Source organism: Urocampus carinirostris, chromosome 5 (genome assembly GCF_059441175.1).
Source record: "Urocampus carinirostris isolate Australia breed hairy pipefish chromosome 5, RoL_Ucar_1.0, whole genome shotgun sequence".
Taxonomy (NCBI): Eukaryota; Metazoa; Chordata; class Actinopteri; order Syngnathiformes; family Syngnathidae; genus Urocampus; species Urocampus carinirostris.
The window spans coordinates 23451753-23472465 of record NC_142353.1 but is presented as its reverse complement, the minus strand read 5'-3'; the positions used below and the strand labels follow the sequence as shown (position 1 = coordinate 23472465).

The window sequence follows — 20713 nt, the reverse complement described above, 5'->3', positions numbered from 1 at the left end:
TACTGTATTATTCATGTAGTAGTTTTTTTGTGATATTATCTCAATTCTCTTTTGCTTTCCTCTCTGTCTTTTTTCTTTCTTTCTGTCTTTGTCCTTTTTTCTTTCTCTCTTTCTTTCTATCAGTCTCCATCTCTCCCTTAGAACTCCTTATTTCTATCTTTCTATTTTTTATTTCAACCTTTATTTCCTTCTTTTTCCATTTGTTTCTTATTCTCTCTTTCGCTCTTTCTGTCACTCTCTCACCATCTTTCTCTTTCATTCTTTATTTCCTTTCTTTATTTCTGTCTCTCTTTTTTTCTTTTCTTTTTTTTCTCACTCTTTATTTGTCTCTTTCACTCTCTCCCTTTGTCTTCCACTCTCTTCTTTCTTCCTTTCTTCCTGTTTTTCTCATGTTCTCTTATCTCTCTTTCTCCCCTTTTTTTTTAATCTCTCTTTCTTTTTTTTGTTTTATCTCTTTTCTCATTTCTCTCTGTCTCTCTCTCCCAATCACTCACTCACTCATCTCCTATTCCCTCCCCATGAGAGTGTTTTTACTTTTCTACCATATGGCCCCTTAGCTAAAAAGAGTTTGACAGCCCTGCGCAATATAAATACAACTGTGCTGTTGATATTGTCATTGCACAGGAGAAAGGCACGGGTTCGAATCCGAATCACCTTCTCCGTCGGTTTGCCGATGTGCATCACGACGATTGGGATATTCACCTGCAAGCCGTCTTGTACGGCATAAACACCTCCAAGAAGGTACGCTCTTCCAATTGTGAATTCGCAACAAATTGATTTGACAGATATGTCTCTTTGGGAATAGACAATTTGAAAACGCGCTATGAAATTGAGGGAATGAAGTCCAGAGTTAGTTTCAAATCTGGTGCTGATCATCACAGAATAGTTACTAGCTCAGGGGTCTCCAACGGGGTTCCCTCTAAGGACACTTGAGGTGCCCACGGACCTTTTCTGAAAATAGCTGGATCATTGTGATTTTCTAGTAAAAAAAAAGTATTTTATTGGTTGATTGAGTCTATTCAACCCTGTAATCATGTCCCTGGTAACAACACAGTAACGACATAGTTGTTAGTTGTCATAGTAATAACGTAAGTTGTTATTTTAGAAATTCAAATAAATTTAAGTTCATGGGCTTAATGGACAAAAACAATCTATTCAAGTATTGATAGTTATTTTAAGCAATTAATCAAGAGAGGAGAATGAGAATCTAGTCATGTATTAAACACATTTATTTATTCATCTTTTTATTGATTTATTTTACAGGAAATACATAAACATTTTTTGATAGTTTTATAAAGAAATAGAGCAAAAATGTGCAGTTTTTGCCATCTATCTGGCTACCTTTTTAGCTTTGCAGCTAGCTATCTTCCTACCTTTTTAGCTAGCTAACTATCTAGCCTTTTACAGTTTTTGCATGCTATAATGCTAACATTGTATCTTTTTTGCTAGTTATCAAGCTAAAGTTTGGCCTCCTTTCTTGCTAGCTATCTAGCTCCCTTTTGGGTTTTTACATGTTTACCTGTCTATCTAACTACCAAGCTACCTTTTTAGCTATTTAGCAAGCCATTTTGCTAAGTTGCTTATCGAACTGGGTTCCCTTTTCGCTAATTGGTAACAAAAAGTAGCTCTCAGCTAGAGGACTATGTTTAAGAAACCGTTTGAACTGTGATTAATTGTTAGCCGAAGCCTGAGCATTTGAGATGTCGCGTTTACTCGACAGCATTTAGAGTAATGCGGACACATTTTTTACCCACACTCTACTGAATTTGGTCAACAAATTTGAATTTTGGTTTTTAAATATGATAACGTTGCCTAGTGGTTGAGTGTCTGCGCTGTCAGTGCCGGGACCTGGGTTCGATTCCCGTTGCATCCAATGTTTCGCAGTTATGGTCAGCGATATTTTTTGGTTGATCACTCACTGCACAAATAAGATAGTATACCGTAAAACCTTTTATAGTATGGCACACGTTTAAATGCATAGTGCTGCGGGTTGTAGGGCGCACTTTTACATTTCTGGCCGGTTTGGGGTTTTTAGGTGCACCTTATAGTCCGGAAAATACAGTACTGTGTAATCCGTCACTGGTCACCTTGAGGACTCTTACATTGTTTGTTTATGTGCTGCTTTCTTTCACTAGACGCTCACTCAGAACTGCCCGTTTTCCGTTTTCTTTCATCGGCGCCCACTTCTTTCTGAGCTACTGAATACTTGTCCCTTGGGCGAACAATTTGAGGGTCAGCAACAGCAAAAAAAGTGTGCCGCCTCACAAAAGAGAAAGCAATTCACAGCCAAAGAAGAGCTTCCCCTCTTTGCAAACGCAGAGCAGGAGCCAGTCTTCATATCTGTTGGTGAAGGTTCATTGAGATTCGACGTAGAAAAGAGGAGTTCCACCCTGCAGATGGTCGCCGACCATCAGAAATGTAAGCATTGCCTCTGGATAATTGAGCGATTTAAACTGTGTAGTGCAGAGGTTTCAAACTCAATTTACTGTGGGGGCCGCTGGAGTTAAGGCAGGGGTGTCAAACTCATTTCACCTGGGTGACGCTCGGCCGCATCAGGTTTTCCGCAAGAAAATATCTGATAAAGGCATTTGGATGTTCTCTTAATACCTTTTTTAACACATGTAGAAGAAATTGCTTAAGTTTTTAATTGGTTTTATTTAGAATCAAACGTGGTTGTAACCAAATTAACCAGCTTGTGTTGCTGGAGGTCTACTACCAGAATTAGTTTCAAATAGTCTCATTTATTACAATATTATTCTGAAGAAGCAATCCACATTATCATTTATTTTTACTTTGAAGTCATTCATTTTGTAGTTTAAGTCAATTTGATGAGAATAACTGAACCAAAGGAAAATAGAGACACAAACAGAATGCACGGGTGGCTGGAATCTTAACAACTATTATTCATCTATACATTGCAAGGAAATTACTAAAAAAAAAAAAAAAAAACATTGCATAAAGACAAACTTGCACACTTCTAAATAACAGATGATAACATGTGGTGGAATTCTGAATTGGTTCGAAACAATGTCGGATAAGCCTGGTGTTAGGGTAGTCAGCTAAACTAAATGATCAGAGATTACTTAATGGTGTGTCTGAATAAAACTGCAAATTTACCGAAAAGTACAAAAAGCTATAAAAAAAGTAATGAAAGCATGGGAAGGGTGCTGCATATTACTTAAACGTATCAAAAGGAATTTTAAAAAACTGGGAAAAAGGGTCCAAGAATGACCCAAAAATAACCGGAAAAGAACCTGAAACAAACCCAAAATTGAAAAACAACCCAAAAAAGGACAGAAAGAGACCCCAAAATCGCATCTAAAACAAAAGTTTTACTATTCCTTTTTCAGGTAAGATCCACAAACTCTCAACCCGTGGGCCGCGTGATTGAGACCCCTGATTTAAGGTCTGGGTGAGGTTGGACGGAAGATTTTGATTTAGCAATCAGTGAGTCTGATAGACTCACTGGAACCAAATTTGATCCGTTTGGCGGCAAGACCAAACTAAAGGCGACAAAATGGCGGGTCTTATATCTTGTTTTTCCACAAGCCAACTTCTGGCAGCATGCGTTAACGTTTTACAATAAAATCTGGGTTTCTTTTCTGGTTATATTAGTTACTTAAACATAAATCATTAGGCACATTTCTGTAGGTAAATGTTTTGACATCATTTATTGCTTGCTTACCATCCACCTAAAACATTGATTTATTAAATTTCTGTCCATATCAAGAAGGTGCAGGAGGCAAAGTTTCAAAGTTCTTTACAGGTGTTATAACTGTATTCTTCATTATGTCATTTCAGCTTCCCCAAAAACGCCTTTAGAGCTGGAGAAGCATTCAGATGCTCCTCTTGGGCCACAGCAGGACCATCCATATGCTCTTTCGTCCCCTTCCGGCGAGAACAACGTGGCCCCTCTTCAAGACGACCTCGCGAGCATTGTAAAGACTGCATTCAAATGTATTTTGTGTACAACTTCACCTCACGGTTAATGATGTCCTTCTAGCTCAACCTCGTCCTTGATAAAGATCAAACATGTGTAGAGCTGGTACCGCAAGATGATCTGGGAGGCACGGCTTGGAGTGGTAACTTGGAGTCTAATGTGAGTCCTTTGTTTGTTTGTGGCTTTTCATTTGGGCACAGCACAAAAAAACGCATCAGCCACTAGGGCTGCATGATTTTGGGAAAAAAACAAATTGCGATTTTTCAGACTCGAATTGCGATTTTCGATATTTCAAAAAAATTCTGTGCTAGTTTTGTTTTGGGCGAGAACATTGTGACATGCAAACATATCTCAAGATGATGTCCCAAGAGACTGAGCGTATACGCCTGTAACAAAATAATAACTATAGATCTACAAATATAAACAGAATTGCAGTTGAATAAATGTTTTTTATTATAATTATAGAAAAGTATAACAAAGGACTACTTCTTTCAGTGTGAGACAGCGATTTAGAGGTAGGATGGCTAGCTACCCTTTAGAGTAGGAGAAGAGTTACAAATGTAGAGGTTTTCCAAGAGTAGTAGCTTGCGTTGGTGACTAGCCATGTTCAGCAGTGGTGGCTTAAGAGTTGTTAGCCTAGCTGTTAGCCTAGCCATCCGTCACCCCCTCAGTCAATTCCCAGTACATGTTCCTTTACAAACGTACACATATTAAACCATAAAGTTATTATTTTGTTGACTTTCTGTTTTCTGTTGCTGTCTTTTGCAAACTTATTGACACACAAATAAAAAAGAGGAGAGAATTCACTATGCAATCAGTGTTCATTCGCATTGTCAGTAAAAATATTTTGATAATGAGATAAGCTCCAATGCCTTTTCATATGTCTTCTGTGCCACTGGAGGTCTAATAGTAATGTGTCGGCGCCCTTGCCGCCACGATTCGAGTTTGAATCCCATAAAATGTGTTTTGATTTGGGCCAGCGATGATTTTAGATTGATCAATTATTGCTCGAATACGGAACTAGACCCTAAATTAAGGTATATAAGGCTCACTTTCAATTCTCTGGCTAATTTGTGCCTCTTAAGCGTGCGTTATATTTCGTAAAATTCCCGTGTTAAATGAATTGTGTATAAGTCTGACAACAGCTCTGTGACCTGCGCTTGTCTCTTTTTATGATTCCAGCAGAATGTCATCGTCCAGGACAATTGCAGTCCGTGTGACGTTTACATAGTAATGGTAAGAATCACAAAGATTTCATTCATATCGATTTCACCGCTAATTTTTTTTACTTTCCCTCAAACTATTAGCGAGTGGACAAAAGGATGCTTGCAATTCACCAAGATTGTTTTTCAACTGCAGGAATGCTAAGAGAGAAGCTGGCGAAGTTGACCATCATCTCTAGCCATGTGTCATTCGCGAGCGAATCGGCTCGACGAGTCTGCTCATGGAAATGAACGACGGGAGCCGGCTCCCCACCAATTAAGAGACGAGCCCCTTCAAGAAGCTTATTTTCCACTTGTGGTCGGTCAATATGCATTTTTTTAAGGGATTCTGTGTTGTTGCCTTTAAATTTGTTGGGTATCTAAAGGTTTCAAAATGATTTGTATTTTATCTTTTTTTGTAGATATTTATTTATATGTTAAATTGAAATTTCCTGTGTTTTACAGGAATCATGTGTTTCACGAATACATTTAAAAATAAAGTTTATTCTTGTATTTCAGAGTTTCTTTGTTGCTGCAATAAAAAGTCGATATTTTGATTGAAATTTTGTTGTGTTGTGTGTTTTTTAGAGATTCTGAATTGCTTGAATTTCAAGTTTCTTGGTATAAAACGGTTTAAAGTTTAAATGAGTTAAACGTTCACTGCACAGCACAGGTAAGATCTTAAGGCGGAGCCCGACCCGACCACAATTTCGGGCTGGGTTGCGTCTGAAATGTCAATCATTAAGTTCAGGTTGGGCTGGGCTTCCCTTATTTTTTCCTTTTTTTTTAATTCACCTGTCATTGTTCTTTGTCTCTCTGCCCCCCTCTCTCTCTCAAAGTGCCACGCTAAATTCTACTGCTGCTGTGATTTACAGCCCAATTTTCAACAGGTAAAACTGATAGACGGCCTTAAAATTCTCCTGTCAACTCATAAAATAACTCATTTATTGCTTGAAAAAATTGTCAGTTAGGGAACCTGCGCAGACACAAAAATATAAAATATGTAAATCCTTGCAGTCTTATTTAACTTAGAATTCGCTACAAAAGATGGGCTCTAATTTAACATTAATCACCTCTCCTCCCCTAAGCCCTGGCAAATAAAATGTGAAATTTGGGGTTTGCTTCGAGCTAGGTCCTGCTAATCAAGTTAATTGGTCGGGCTCAAGCTGGGTTCGGCTTTAATACCCTCTGGCTTGGGTCGGGTTGTGCTGGATTTTTTGCGGCCTGGTCTTACCTCTGAGTAGATGAACCAGATGTAGCATTTAAGTTTTCACTGTCGCAACCATTAAATTACCAACGTTTTTTTTAATTGCAGGAAAATCATCAAATCCACTTTAGCACTGTGAAAATTGTGTGTCAGGGTACAAAAACAAGTCACCATACGGTCCTCACAGTACAATTCACATGGTTGTGCATCAATACTTAAACATCAAACACACATTCAAAGGGTTCCATTGCCCTCAAACAAAGCCAAACGAGACAAAAACAAATTCAGCTCCGTTGCAGAGTAGCACTCGTCACCCGTTTATTGAGAAACAGCGTGGTCCTTTCCAACCACTATCTTCTAATATTCTCCCCCCCAAACAAGAAAGAATGTGATACTTGGATGTACTCTTCACAAGGATGCAAACATGTCATCCAGAAGTGACAAAAGCCCACAATTATCATTGACTAAAAAAAAGGAGAAATGGACAAAGTGATTGCCACCTATAAACCTTCCTGTGTGGAGTTTGCATGTTCTCTCTGTGCTTGTGTGGGTTTCCTCTGGGCACCCCGGGTTCCCTCCCACATTCCCAAAAACATGCATGTCAGGTTAATTGGCAGGTCCAAATTGCCCCTAGGTGTAAATGAGCAAGTGAGTTGTCTGTCTGTGTGCCCTGCAACTGACTGGCAACCGGTTCAGGGTGTCCCCTGCTCACTGCCCCGAAGACGGCTGGGATGGGCTCCAGCACCCCCGTGACCCTACTGAGGATAAACGGTGCAGATAACGGATGTATGGATACCTCTACCACTTTTACAGGGAATGTCAATTCTGGACAGCAAATGTAATAATTAATCTCATAAGAAAAAGATTCCAGAGAAACAAAACAAATATGGAATTTGATGACACAATTATAGATTGAGAACCATGTATTTAAAATTACCTATAGCCCTCAAAGCGGTGCAGATGATGGATGGTTGGATCGATGGATTGCCACCTAGTGGCGTCACATTTGCATATGCGGTTTAAAAGAAGTACTGTACAGTAATCAATAAAGAACACATGCATTCTGTAGTATTTTTATTCACACAATGAACTCAGAACCTTGAATAACATCACAGTTGATATGCACAACAAAAGGGAGGTATGTTACTGTAATAGAGAACTTCATGGTAAGAGGGTTTTTTCTAAAGCAAAAATATTCTTTCAAATAATTTTCCCATTTAGAAAAAGGAATAACGGACCATACAGACATAGTGTTTCTGGAGCACGACAGGATTAAAATCGATTCCACAGTTAACACAGAGACAATAAAGGGTAGCAGCACATAACGGTCTACACAACTGGTATCAGAAATCTTTACGAATATCAAACATGTAAAAAATGCTGAGTGGTCACCCAATTATGCAAAGTCTGGATTTTTGATCACCATAACAAATAACTTGAACATTTCTAGTTTATTGGTAACTGTCAATGAATTGTTTACGCAAAATATAAAATATGCCAGTTTTAATGTCCTAGCATAGAGTACGTGAAACGAGATGAATAAAAGGATGAAGGAATTTTTACTTGAACCTCTAGCCTAATTTCAAAACTATTTCACATATAAACCATGAATTCTGGACTACAAGCCACTACTTTTTTGCTACATTATAAACACTGTCGCATTAAATACAGTGTGGCTTATTGTTTTGGGTTTTTTTTTTCTTGGCCAAACCGAGGAAAAAGGCAAGCTGCTCTTACGAAACACGGTGGTGACGTCTGGAAACATGACGCCCTTCAAGAGAATTTAGCGTATTTACTCACATTATTCATATAATGTAAAATGGGAGGTTTGACAGAACTTTATCCGATATTACAACTTTTTCACCCACAATTCGAGACCTCAATTTATACATCTGAATTGAACAGCAGTGGAAGTTATCTATCAATCGCTACACTTCTCTTTCTGTATCATCAAAGTCTTTTTCAGGTTGCTGTGTTTCCTTTAATCCTTGAGGAACGATAACAAGCAAATGCAATTTGGTCCATTACTGCTATGTCAGTGTTGCATTCTGGCACTATTCACCACAGTATGGTGGCCTGCACTGTCGTCTAGAAATACTGAGCTCACATTTGATTCAATGCTACGCTCGTTCGTGTAGAAAATATGTGCTCGTCTTTGTAATCGCCATCTTAAATGGTCCCGTGCTACGAAAACAAATGATGTGAACAATTTTGCGCAGAACTGAAAACAGCGTCAGGTGTGCAAGCGCACGGTGCCGTTGGTTTTCTGCTGCCAAACGCGTAAACACCCAGTTCCCTACTTGGTTGGCGTCAGGTGTGCGCTGGGCATAACATCTATGAAACTGGACATGAAGTACCTTATTTTCCAGACTATAAGGTCCACTGAGAAAACCCCAAATGTGGCCAAAAAATTTGAAAATGCGCTTTACAGCATAGAATATGGTGGGTAAGCTTGGTATTGCATTCAGTAAGTATAGGTAGGCGTTACCATACACGGTTTCACAGTTACCTGCTGTGATTGCGCAATGATTGATTAATTAGTATTCTTCGCTGACCAAATTCGCTAAACATTACATTCAACCATTCAATGGAACCTTAGCAGTAGCTGTTAGAGCTCCAACACTTAACCATTGGGCCACTGGTGGTACAGGTGACAAATGACAAGGCATTATATCTTATGTTATTATCACACTATTTCTATCTAATGCCAGAAGCACTGCTTTGCATAGTGCATTCCAATGGACATACTGGAAATATTTTAACAAGAATACTAAACAAGTTGTTTACGTAACACATTAAACTGCAACATTATTGACGCACAGGTGAATAAGTTGAGAGACTAGTTAATCTATCAGAATGAACTGTGCAAATCAGTGTTTCTGGTATGGTGAGTAAAAATACTGTATTAATGAGATAAGCTTAATGCCTTTTCAAATGTCACTTTTAACACTGGTGGTCTAGTGGTAAAAAGTCTGCGCTCTCACTGCCAATACCGCCATGTTTTGCGATTTTGCTCTGACACATTACACATTATAGACTGGTGCGCCTTATGTTTGAAAAATATATGACCCCAAAAACCTTTTTGAGGGGCATGCTTTATAATCTGGTGCACCTTATATTGCGTCAAGTCCGGTAGTTAATTTTTATGGCTGGGTAAGCCTGCGGCTTGCTCAAAGACAAAGTTGAGTTTTGTTGTGAAAATTGAGCATGCGGCTCAATCAGATGCGCTCTGTAGTCCAGAGTTCATGGTAAATAACACACATAATAAAGAAAATATTTCTAAAAAATAGTCTTACTCAGTGAACAATAATCAAACACAAATTAGTAATCTTATTGACACAGCATAGATAAATAACTACCGCAGGATTTTTTGTGTACTACAATTTGTAGTGTCATCTAAGCAAAGGGTCCCTCAAGGTTCGTATGTCCCACATTTTTATTTTGTAGTTTTTCTTCTTCAAATCCGAATGATTTCAATCCCCTGGACGGTTATCACCAGTGTACGGAATAACGTGTATTTACTACTATAAAATCAAATACTGAAATCAGAGTGTCAGACTACATGCGCATGATTGGTTGTATGACAATGCCAGTAGCAAATGGTAAGCAGTGTGTGGGGGTGGGGGCGTGGCTTATACAGGAAAAATAAAGTCAATGGGACAAACGTCAGCACCGTATTTACGGTAAAAGTTTGCCGAATTGTGGTCTTTTTTATCTATAAATGATCTTTTACAGCAATGTCTGGAGGAAAAATACCCAGAAATCGAGATGGATATATCAGAGTGGCTTGAAGACAAAAGACAAAATGGATATGGAGTGTCTCAACTGTTTGCAAGCTCTCAGTATTTTACAACCAAACTTAATGACTATTTAAAGTTAAAAGTTACTAGTACTGTAACTAATTTCCTTTTTTCAGTATGGCGCCCAACACAAGCTATCACAGCTTGCTAACGTGATTCTAATTGGTCTGACTTGTGTTGAAGTAGAGAAAACTCCAAAATACTGCAGGAGATGCAGCCCTTGAGGAGTGAAGAGCATCCATTTAGGTGATCAGGGAACTACTTGAAAGTCTCTCCGGCGGTTTCTTTGATCTTCAAGTCTTTTGGAATTTTTTGGAGTGATCATTTTACTTGAATCTGAAACAGAAAATTCACATTTGCTCATATTTCATTTCTTAAAGCATCTGTCCTGGTTTAATAATGTCCTGAAAATATTTTTAGAAGTTAATCCATCAACATCCTTACCTTTGGTTCATGCTACCAGAAGTTCGATAAATACGTTTGTACTGCTGATGTCAAACCTTTTCAAGAGATTTTTTATGAGTCTCTCCAGTAGTTGACTACCAAAAAAGGTTTATCTACGGTGGAGCTAATTTTGCTCCAGTGCACATATGTCAAAGTCAAGGCTGTATGTGGCCTGCGAGAAGGTTTCTGAGGATCTTTTGACACAATGGTGTCATACTCCAGGAGTCATTGTGTTTTTTCTTCCTTTTCTTTGTTTACATTCGTGAAGACAGTGTTGTTTTGGGTTATTTGATCTTCGCACTTTGATTGTGTTTTAATTCAATTATTAAAAAAAAAACAGTTCAGTGAATTACAGAAAATTGTTTATTGTTTTTTCTTAGCCCAAAATTACTAAAATAAAAACCAAAGGGTACTGATAATGCCCAAATAACAGAAGCTAGTGTCACTGCGGCAGCTTTAGCATCAATCATCACAATTGAAAATTTGGAAAATTAAAAATGCATACACATAAAACACAGAAAAGAATAGTTTTAAGTAAGAAAAACAAATTGAGATGTTAGAGTTTGGCTTAGGTATCTGCAGTGTCAATGCTTCAGGGCAGGGGTGGCGAACATGTGGCTCTCGAGCCGCATGCGGCTCTTTTTCTCATCATATTTTCTATATACTGTAGCTCTTTGCCTTGTTTCATGTTTAGTTATTTTGTGTATTGAGGGTGGACACTTTCCTTGAAATCAACACAAGAACGACACTTGTTTTATTAAAAGGAGAGGAGTGTGTTATGGGAAATAATATGTTTTTATTGTGTGTGGTCAGTGCGTGCTGTGGTTCTTTTGACTCTCACAGTTAAAAATTTCGGCTCTTTGTGTCAAACTTGTTCGCCACCCCTGCTTTAGTGGGTCGCTAGCTGTGACTAACACAAGTTAATATTAGCATTCGCAACTAGCATTGGCATCTAGTGATGCTCAATTTAAACACATGAATATTTTCTTTGATGTTAGGCTCTCATCAGACATAACATGTTTAGGTTTAGCGATTGAAGTATCGTGGAGATGGGTGATTGGAGATATCGCCATAACTTGGGCAAAAACTGCCAGGGTGGCAACACCTGAACCTGTGGGTGGACATGGGTATTATGGGATGCCTTTAAGATGTAGTATGCAGTAAGTCCCTTTGGGCCTTTTTGACTCCAGAAGCAGGTATCGGCTGGCCAAGCAGAAGCCGGCTTTGCTCATCACCTAGGCAAGAACTCTGACATGGGGGTAGTTTGGTAAGGCCATGGAAGGGGATGACTGGATAGCTTAAAGGAATTCTGATCCATCACCCCGCATCTCAGAAAAAGCAGTGGAGAAAGGGCATTGCTGACCTCAACCAGGGCCCTTGTGAATCAATGGGCAGTATACTTCTAAGACCTCCTCAATTCCATGACACATCTTTCTTTGAGGAAGTCTGGGAACTACGAGGTGGGCTCTCCTATCTCTCTGGTTTTTCTAAGGCATGCCCCTCCCCAAAAATTTTTTGGGGGGTCATATATTTTTCATACATATGGCGCACCGGACCATAATGCGCATTAGTAAGAGCTACCCTGGGCATAAGTGTATAAGAATTGGTCTCTTTATACACTTACAGTATATATTAATGCAATGATTCATCAGTGTGTCTGACCAAAAATCCATGCAGTGACAAGGCCCGAGGTGTGTCTGATATCTGCCCAGTTGTCATTAAGTCTCTGGACGTCATGGACAGTACTTCTGGATTAGCAGAGTGGGGTGGTGGCCCCTCTTTCAAGGAAGAGGGACAAGAGCGTGTGTTCCAACTATAGGTCAATAGCTCCTCTCAGGCTCCATTGGTGTGATCTATTCACTATCCTTAAGGAAATCAAATCTTGGATTCAGGAAGTGTCGGTTTTGTCTTGGACGTGGAAGAGTGGACCATCTCTGCACCCTCTGCAGGGTCTTTAGGGGTTTATGTGAGTTTTACCATCAAGAGTCTATGCGTTTAGAGGGCATTTAAAAGACACTCGCACTTGCTCCTCTAAGTCCTGTGGTGGTCCTCTGAATTATGAGGTGCCAGATAGTCTGGTGTGGGCCGTTTGGTCCCTGTTTGACCCAGGCCAGAGTTTGGTCCACATTGTCAGCTATAAGTTGAACCTGCTCCTAGGAGAGGAGTTCAAGTATATTGGGAACTTATCCACGGGTAAGGGCGGGATAGAGCGAGAGATCGATGGGTAGATCGGTGCAGTGTCTGCTGTCATGTGCACCCTCTACCAGTCATCGTGGGGAATAAAGAACTGAGCTTAAAGGCAAAGTTCTTCTTTTACTAGTCGATTTGACCTTCATACCGTCGCCTTTGGTGACGAATTGTGGTCCAAGCGCATGCCAGCGGCCGAAATGATTTTCTTCAGGATGTCTAGCTCTCCCAAAGGGATAGGGTTATTAGCTCGGTCATTCGGAAGTTACTCAGCTTAGAGCCCAGCTCCTAGGTGTTGACAGGGGCCAATTGAGATGGCTGGGCATCTGGCAAGGATGGCCCTTGGATGCCTCCCGAGCATGTCACACCGGCAGGATGCCCCAGGGACGACCCGGGACACGCTGGAAAATCTATGTCTATAGGCTGGCCTGAGAGCGCATCAGGATCCCGTCGGAAGAACTAGATGAAGTGGCTAAGGAGGTCTGGGCTTTCTTGCCACTCCCACAACCAGGTCCCAAAAAACAGAAGATGGGTGGATAGATGTATTCATTATATGATGTGTTGAGAAATATTATCAGCCTTCAATTACACAAATTAGGATTTTTTTTCTTGAAAGCTAAACTGCGCTTGCATTTTATTTTGGTTTAGTTTCTGGTGTGATAAAAGAATGTACAAAAAAAATAATCATTTGAAAATAATAAATGTTTTGCTTTTTTTTGACATCCGTACCTGGTCATTTGCTCACATGGTAAAAAGGTGTGAGCACCACTGATCTAGCAAATAGTCTAATATTGGAGTTATTTCTTTAATGTACCCCCAAAAAAGGAAAGCTTGACATGTGAAGGAAATTTTTTTTTGTTTTTTTAATCATTAGTGATCATGAAAACTGGAGCATTTTCACCTGCGAGCGTCACTGTGCCAACTGCTCGTCGGTGGCCTCAGGTGCTGCATTTGGGTCCAGGAAATCTGGGTGCTGCAGCTCCTTTAGGTATTTCGGCGGTGTAAGGATGTGAGTGGAACCTGCAGATGACAAATGTATTGCATTACATCATATATGGATGGATTTTGACCACAGAATAATTTTATGATCATGTTAGAAAATTATAGCCAGGAATTTTTGAACTTTTTTGGCACAACATATGTAGAATAATTTGGAATTGTACTTTATTAATTTTATTGACCGCGTAATATGCATCTTCTAAGGACAATGTGGATAATTTTGCCACACTGTTTTCAAAGGAAACAGAATTTTTTTTACATTCATTTTGCTCATCATGTAATGTAATTGTGCTGTCTATAAATGGTAAATGGTAAATGGTCTGCATTTATACAGCATTTTTCAGTCAATGAAGATCTACCAAAGCGCTTTACAATGTGCTTCACACTTACCCATTCACACACACTCACTCACACACCAATAGGGAGTCAGCCATGTAAGGCTAACAATTTAAATGTTTTAGGATAGGAAGGAATTATTCAATGGGCACTACAAGATAACCTGGCATTCACTTAAGGGAGTTCTATAACATATAATTCTGGGACAGATTAAATCTTATCTTCCAAAGAAAGAAGGGGTAACAAGTACAACACTTGTTGACTAAATATTATTGAGCGTGGCTACTAAACTTTAAAAAAAAACTAAAAAATTGTCGGGATCGGCAAAAGATGAAATACCGGGAATTTGTACACTCATATGCTTCAATAACTCAACATGCAAGGCAAGGTTAATTTAGAAAGACAAAACTAAAATGATAGCGGGGATGGGGGAATCATTTGTTGTATTGTGTGATTTGTCTTTCGTTTGTTAGATAACAGGCAATATAAGCCATAGTAAAAATCTCATGGCCTACAAAAATAAAAAATGTTATGAGGAAAAAGTCATTCAGAGGTGCAGAAGTTTGTTTAAATTTTGCATCTCCACAAACCTAAATTAAAGAGGGAGAGTCTGAAAAACTCGTACCTATAATGGCCTCCCATTTGCCATTGGCTTGTGTGACCTCGTACACGCAGCGCATCTCACTGTAGGTCATGCCGCCGATAATGAAGACAATCACCCTGGGCCCAGTTTTCACCTCTGTGGGCCCCCGGTTTTTGTGCCAGTTACCATAGCGGGCACTACTAAAAAACAAGGGTGATATACATTTCTATCAGAATTTACAAGACTAGCATTGTTTTTTTAAAAAACAGACAACAACACCATACAAATGCAGAAAGGTTGATTGATTCCAATCAAAAATAGTAATGCCAAATACACATCCGGTGTGCCTTATAACGCGGAAAAAATGTACAAGGTTTTTTCAAATTTACCACATGGAATACCATGACGGTGTACTAACCTCGATGGGGCACTGGCTTTGGCTGATGCTTGTCTCTGGGAAATGTACGGGTACTGCTTGATGTCAAGTTTGTCCTCAATGGCATCCTGTGGAAGCACAAAGTCTCCGAGGTTAGCGTCTCTGACTGGGATTCAAACCTACGATGACTGCGTCACAAGCAAACTGATCATTTAAGGAGTAATGCTGACACGCGGTATTGCACTCCAGGCCTAAATTGGCTAAATCAGCAGTTATTTGTTGGTTGTTGTTTTTTGAGCCAGATAGATTGTAAATTCCGGACACCAAACTGCTCCTTAACAACAAACTCAGAAATGTTATTTCATTCACCATCAGATCAAGTCGTCAATTTATACATGCAAAGTTATAAAAAATGCTGCACTTCTCTTTCCATATCATCGGCGTCAATATATGGTCTCTGGTTTCTATTAAAGGGACTGTGTGTAATATTTAGTGCCTCGACATTGATTTAAATACTAGGCAAAAATACATGAACATGGTAATTTTTATTAAAAATAATGGGCTGAGAAAAAAGAAAGGTCTGTGTTGCAATCTGGCACTATTCTCCACATATGGTTGCCCTGGCACTGTCTTCTAGAAATATAAGGCTCACATTTTACGTGACACAGCCCTCATTTGTGTTTTCTTCCAGCGCAGTAATAATTAGGTGCTGGTCTTTGTTATTTCCATCTTGAATTGTCACATGTCTCAAAAACATTTAATGTAAACAATTAGGAGCAGAACTGAAAACAACATCAAGTTTGTGGAGGCACGGCGCCTTTACAACACACAATTCTCCATAGATGACTTCCAAGTCTGTGTTGCAATCTGGCATTATTCTCTACAGCATGGTTTCCCTTGGGCTGTTGTCTAGAAATATTGGACTTAAATTTTTCAAAAACCCGCCCTAATTCATGTTTTCCTTCCGAGCAGTAGTACAAATCTGCTTGTCTTTGTAATTCCAATCTTAAAAGGTCACATGGTCAGAAAACACATGATGAAAACAGAATGGAACAGGACTGAAAACGAAGCAGTTAAAAACGGCTACATGTGTGTGGGGGCACGCCGCCGTTGAAGTTCTGCAGCCAATGGTGTCAACGCCAAATTTCCTGAAGACAACTTTCACATCTGTGTTGCAATCTGGCACTATTACCCACAGAATGGTTGCACAATAGTATTCATGTCCTCGTCTTCTTACTTGCACTTCTGAATGGTTACATAATCAGAAAACACAACTCGGACCAAAACTGACAATAGCGCAGCTGAAAACGGCGTCCACGCCAAATTCCCCATGTGGTTGGCCCCAGATGTGGCACTGGCTTAAAATGTAAGACATGGACGAGAATTAGTTAATTTTTATGGCTCTTTAAGCCCGCGGCTTAAATTCACGGAGGCTTATACAAAGACAACATTTTGTTACTTTCTTAAATTTAAGTATGCGGCTTTTAATCGGTTGTGCTCTTTAGTCTGAAATTTACGGTAATCATCAAAAGCAACATTCCAATTTCAAATCAGTCGCGTTTTGATTGTTCACAGAGAAAAATCACCAGACTGTGAAAAATGAAAATAAAATGGCAAATTGAGTTATTCAAACAATAGCTTTACATAACTAAAACAGTAGTTTCTTCTGTTACATTTGTGTGTCACGTTTTTGATTTGAGAACAGATTCCTGACAGCAAAAGGTTCACCTCGATGAGATCTTTGACGAGTGGAGTCCATCTTGAGAGTTGGTAGGTATGCTCACTGATCCGTTCCTTACGGTCTGGCTTTTTGGGTTTTTTGACAGTGCCCTGCAATGGAAATTATGCAATCATTTCCTTTGTCACTTAGTCAAAAGTATATGTTCTACACACTGCAATCACAATTTTATGTAAATTAAGGACTGTGTTGACAAGCAGACTGGGGTCTTCACCAGACTCTGCAACCAGTCCCTGTGATAGGCTATAATTCTATCCTCCATCTGGAATTGTGTAACTGATAATGTCATGACACTATTTGCATGATGAAATTAAAACTTGGGAAAGTCTACAACAGGGTCGGAAACCTTTCTCACCCAAAGAGCCATAAAAGATAAATAGCCATAAAAGGGAGGGATAGCTACCCCATATATTCAAAGACAAATTTAGACAAAACCGCCAAAGCCGCTCTCTAGACAAAAGCTAATGATAAAATGTATGAAATAATAACTATGTCAAAGTCTGTCTCCCATGTCAACAAATATACCACTTTAAACTTGTCTCCCTCCCGCAGTTTCTTAAAATCGTCGAGGCACGTTTGGACTTTCTGTAAATAATGGTTTCAAAAAAAGGTGTTGGGAGTTCTTGTGTAAAAGTGTCCCATTATACTGCAAACGAAACATTCCTGACTGTTTTACCCTTCAGCGCAGTGGCCGCATGCGAGAGAGAAGGGAGTGTGCTTTGTGTGCAAAGATCCGCCCAACCATACTGCTCACCCAATTAAATTGCTTTGGGCATTTTTGGGTGTTTACAGTTTGTTCTCTGGCTTTTCATCATGAATTGTCACAACAGTGAAAATAAATTGTATATTGAGCGTCCATTTAAAAAAATCCTATGAGACGTACTGCAAAAACAAAAAAGAAAAACTGGGTATGTTAGTGTAACACCTTGACTGTGAAGTGTAATCAAGACTATGCCCTATGACTACTCGACCGAACCTACAGCTAGAAAGTGTTGGTTCGGTCTCGCATGCATTAAAGTATGTTTCGCTCAAATTAGAATTGAAACGATGCAGAGAAACCTTTGCATGTGGCGTTTCTTTATCTTCGAGGCATTTGTACTCACAAAAAGAGCCATAGGTTCCCAACCCCTGGTCTGCAACCAACACTACCATTCAAAAGTTTGGGGTCGCTTAGAAATGTCCTTATTTTTGAAGGAAAAGCACTGTTTTCTCATTGAGTATAACAGGAAACGTATCAGATCTAAGTGTTAAAATGGTGAATGACTATTTTAGCTGCAAGTGTTTGTTTAATGTAATATCTATATCGGTGTATAGAGGCCCATTTCCAGCAACCAGCACTCCAGTGATCCAATAGTACATTGTGTTCGCTAATTGCATTAAAAAGCTAATGGACTTAATAATGGACTTATATCTATGTTCCGGTCCGGAGCCTTCGCTTTGAAAATGCTGGTCTACTAGTGATCCCAAGAGCCAAGAAGAGATCCGCAAGTTCGAGAGCGTTCTCTATTTGTGCCCCGGTGCTGTGGAATGCTCTTACCCCTGAGATTCGATCTGCAACCTTAGTGGAAATGTTTAGATTTAAGCTTAAAACACACTTCTACTCTATAGCATATGAATAGCCTATATTTTATGTTGACAATACCTGTGTATTATTTGCCCTCATGTAGGTTTTAGATCAGGGGATGGTGTCATAATAGTCTGTAGTTTGCAATAGTCTTTGATCTGTGCAGCCCTTTGAGACTCTTTGTGATTAAGGGCTATACAAATAAACATGACTTGACTTAATGGTTGATTAGAAAACCCCTGTTCAATTATGTAAGCGCAGCTGAAAACTGTCGAGCAGGTTAGAGAAGCTATAAAACTGACCTTACTGTAATTTAGTCTAGTATCTGGAGCATCATATTTGTGGTGGTTGTTTAAACATTCCAAATGACCAGAAAAGAATACTTTATTGTGAAACTCGAAAGTCTATTCTTGTATTAAGAAATGAAAGCTAGTCCATGCGAGAAACTGCCATGAAACTGAAGCTCTCCTACATTGATGTGAACTACTCCCTTCTAACAACAGCACAAACAGGCTTTGATCAGAGTAGAAAGAGTCTTTAGTTTGAGAAAAAGATGCCTTTCAGGTCCCCAGCTAACAGCTTTCTTTAATAGTACCCGCAAAACACCAGAGTCAACTTCTACAGTGAAGTGGCGACTCTAAGATGCCGGCCTTCTAGGCAGAGTTGTAAAGAAAAAGCCATATTCGACTGTGCAAAAGGAAGAGATTAATATGGACGAAAGAACAAGGATATTGGACAATTTTATAAATAAACGTGTGACTCTTCAATGGAAAACAAAACATTGTCCGAGTGACCCGATCTTTTCAAATGTAGTGTATATGCTAATATTTAAAATTCCAAAGGATCAACATGTTTATCTGATGTCATGTGATTTTTCAGGTTGACTTCCACTTTAAACACAGGATTTTGCAACACATAATACCTCAGAGACAATTGGCACGCCCATGTGTGCCATGTTGGAAATGATGTCGCTGTCCTCTGGTGGGATGTTGGCATGCTGTAGCAACTTGCACAAGTTTTCCTCTGTCACACCTGACATATAACCGCACGTAGAGTGGACAAAATAGACACAAATGCATGCTGGTGTTTAAAATCGAAAGGTCAAACAAGAGGTCCTGATTTAGATGAACAAATATGCACAATTATTTGAGCACTGATCATTTATAAGTTACGCAAAGAGACATTGGAAGTCGTGAATAATGCAGAATTTCAACATTTAAGTTCTTAAATATGCATCTAATTGGATTGAGTGTGGCTGTAATTGTGATGATTTCACATGGAAGATGAAAAATGTAAAACACACAGAGTAAGGATAGACGTCTGACCATTTTTAAGGAAGATGTATAGCAAAATGATGCGAATTTTGTCAGTGATACTGACGCCGGTATCCAGTAGGATTGGTACAATAAGCCTCATGGGATCTTTGATCTTCTCGCCCTCTCCATCCGTACCCATTGCGAGGTCCTGAAAAGAACAAAGAAAGAAACACATAAAGTAATGAAGAGAAGGAGAACATAGAAGATGGAAGAGAAAGAGCATGAAAAGAAAGAAAGAATTAGGAAAAGGAAATGAAAGAAAAAAAGAAAAAGAAAGTGAATGAGAGAAATCATTAAAGAAACAGAAAGAAATAATGAAAAAAAGAGAAAGAGAATAAAAAAGAAAGACAGAATGAAAAAGAAAGAGAATGAATTTTTTTTTTAATTAAAAAGAAAGAGAAATAGAGAAAAATATATAAAATGAAAAAAAATGAGAAAGAAAGAGGATCAAAAAGAAAAAGAGGGAAAAAGAAAGAAAAGGAGAAAGGGGTCAGTCAATGTTTTCGTATTTAAAAGACGACAAAATGTATTCTGAAGGCAGCTTTAAACCATGTAAACATAGAAACGGATAATCTTTTGGTTACCAGCTTGATATGCATTTTTAAAATGAAAACATATCTTATTACTATATCGTTACTGTGTTATTACAAGGTTGTAATTATAAGAAGTAGATTTAAAACAGGCTCAGTCAACCACTAAAACACCATGCCAGTTACAAACACATATCCTGGAAAATAATATTATATATTTTATTTTCAGAACCTGTCTGCAGGCGACTCAGGTGTTCTTTGGGACTACCTGGTGCCCACGTTAGAGACCCCTGATTGAGAGGAATATTTATTTTACATTCTCGCTTGAGTTAAATTCATGCTTCCTTTTAATTAATGGAACTATATCAACTGGTGATTTTTTTCTCTTCACTTTTAGATATGATTTAATGAATTGCCTTAATTGTCATTAGAAAATTGGAGCGCTTCTCCTTTCAGTGCAAGTAAAACCAATTCAAAGGATTAAATGTGCA

At 38.9% G+C, this 20713-nt stretch overlaps 1 protein-coding gene across 4 annotated transcripts in view; it reads right to left on the bottom strand.

Annotated features, from left to right (window-relative positions):
* Positions 1-7408: 7408 nt before the first annotated feature.
* stxbp1b (syntaxin binding protein 1b) overlaps positions 7409-20713 on the bottom strand; it is a 33608-nt gene continuing 20303 nt past the window's right edge. For 2 of the 4 annotated variants that reach the window (XM_088336233.1, XM_088336231.1), the window contains exons 14-20: positions 19702-19840; positions 19299-19408; positions 16803-16904; positions 15117-15202; positions 14741-14898; positions 13682-13800; positions 7409-10485 (exon numbers count right to left, since the gene is read on the bottom strand). In XM_088336233.1, the coding sequence (XP_088192359.1) occupies positions 13691-13800; positions 14741-14898; positions 15117-15202; positions 16803-16904; positions 19299-19408; positions 19702-19840 (705 nt within the window). In that variant the 3' untranslated portion in view covers positions 7409-10485; positions 13682-13690. The remainder of the gene's footprint in view (positions 10486-13681; positions 13801-14740; positions 14899-15116; positions 15203-16802; positions 16905-19298; positions 19409-19701; positions 19841-20713) is intronic. The other 2 variants (XM_088336235.1, XM_088336232.1) reach the window with 1 other exon arrangement.